The 2,050-nt window shown below is 49.4% G+C and overlaps 1 protein-coding gene across 1 annotated transcript; it reads left to right on the top strand.

Annotated features, from left to right (window-relative positions):
- Positions 1 to 27: 27 nt before the first annotated feature.
- Positions 28 to 312, top strand: PHACADRAFT_51421 (uncharacterized protein; the record flags this gene model as incomplete). The annotated part of the gene is made up of 1 exon (XM_007403383.1): positions 28 to 312. A coding segment is annotated over one exon (285 nt), but the record flags the coding sequence as incomplete, so codon positions are not given.
- Between the last annotated feature and the right edge of the window lie 1,738 nt (positions 313 to 2,050).

Below are 2,050 nucleotides of genomic sequence, written 5' to 3'. Positions count from 1 at the left end.
GTCTCGGCGGTCGGAATCAACGTGACAATCGTCGTTAACGGCACGATTCAGACAATAAACGGCACGAGCATCTCGACCCCCGTCTTCGCCGGAGCGATCTCGCTCATCAACGACGCGCTCATCGCTGCTAACAAGAGCGCGCTCGGCTTCCTCAACCCATTCCTGTACGCGACCCCTGATGCGTTCAACGACATCACGACCGGCAGCAACCCTGGATGCAACACGAATGGCTTCCCAGCTCTGGAGGGCTGGGACCCTGTCACTGGCCTGGGCACCCCAAACTTTGTGGCGCTGAAGGCGGCGGCTCTGAAGGCGGCTGGGGTTCCATACCCCCACCCATAAATGAATGGTACGACGCAGGATATGATTTATCTGTAGATCGTTTTTATGTCTTGATGTGACATCAACATACTTTTCCAGCTCCAGCATAAAATACATGCTCCCTCATGTTCTAGCATCACTCTGCAAGAGTTCCAGAAAGGATACACATACCATGATTTTTCTGCTAATTTAAGACACCCTGAAAGCTTTGAACTGCACACTGTATCAAGGAATGGTGGTGTATCAAGGAGCAGTGGATAACTGTATGGCATGTGACAGATGAAATTTACACAGCTGTATGAAGGTTGGGCATGGACAAAAATCAGCATGTTGTAAACTAGAAACATGCAAAAACTCGTTTTCATTTGAGAGGTGAGCACCCATGCAACATATTGCCTGAGAGTGCCCAAAAATGCACGCAGATGCACAGACATGAGCGTACGTGTACGCGCATGCACGAGCGCGAACTAAAGTGCAACGTCGCCAAACTGGAACTGGGCGGCGGCATAGATGATAAATCTCGAACTCGCATCATCAGCAAAAAAATCAGCAGCTTACCTAGCCTGAACAGCCCTGGCAAAGCTAATCTCGCTTATAAAGGTAATCATTATGAGAATAGGCTTGCCAAGGTAGATATCTCACCTGTATGATAACTAAAGCTTACCAGTCTGGGGACCTTTACCATTCGGGTAAGGTTGGTAATGCATTACCAGGGAGCGCCAGGCTGGCAGCACTTGCCTGAGCGCTCTCAACAATTCGTTGGATATTCAAAAATATTCGGGACTGATTTGCACATTGAAATTAGGAGCGGCGAGAAATATATTCATAGAGGTTTATAGAATACAAAGTATAGGTTGCATAAAATGGCAGTATCGAGACGATAATGCCCTCCGAGTCGCGTCGCATGCAAACATGATATCAGCCAACAAGCGGCTCCCGGCGCAACGGCTACACAGTTGGTGCACAGCGTGCATAAAGCGAACCCTGAATGAGTCGTGTGCATAAGTTCTCATGTACGAAACTACCTGCAGACTGCTATGCCTACTGCGAGGGCTTTGTGTGGGTCCCGGAGCACGAGAGAGTGGGCCATATACAGCTACTAAGAATGGCGTTAGTATGCGAGTGAAACCACAGGGTAGAAGGGTTTAGCTTGCTGAGTGAGCGGAAATGTCTTACGAGGGCCTATGCATGTCAGTTATAAGCAATCGAGCGCATATATGCATGTCACGTACCATATGCGGATGTCTGCGAGTGACAAAAAGAGCCTGAGTCTGAGGCACGCTTTAGGTAGGACAGCATCAATGGACCTTGTGTATTTGCACTGTTCTCCTGCATTACAGGACCCTCGCATAGCCGTGCAGGCAGGTGGAAGTCGGTGCTGCGGCTGCCGTGCATATGAGTAGTCAACTACAGTGCTAATGCGAGAGAAATTACTACTCACGCACCTTGCGACGTACTGCGCTAAGTGAGCACGCAGTGGAGTCACTATTAAGCGAGGGGAAAGTAGAAGTGGGGATAAGAATCTCAGAGGACAATGGCGTCTGGGGGTGGCTGTCTATTGGGCGGGGGCATGGTGGTGGGCAGAAGGAAGGAGCATGGAAAGTGGATGGCCTTCGATGGCCTTATATGGATGAATACATAAAAGGAAACTCACCAGAGCAACTTTAGGGGAGGTCGAAGGAGACTTTGTTGTTCGTTTGGCCAGTCAACATATATGTGACAGTCAGCA

This window comes from Phanerochaete carnosa (genome assembly GCF_000300595.1).
Source record: "Phanerochaete carnosa HHB-10118-sp unplaced genomic scaffold PHACAscaffold_1098, whole genome shotgun sequence".
Classification (NCBI taxonomy): domain Eukaryota; kingdom Fungi; phylum Basidiomycota; class Agaricomycetes; order Polyporales; family Phanerochaetaceae; genus Phanerochaete; species Phanerochaete carnosa.
This window is presented reverse-complemented; position numbering and strand designations above follow the sequence as displayed.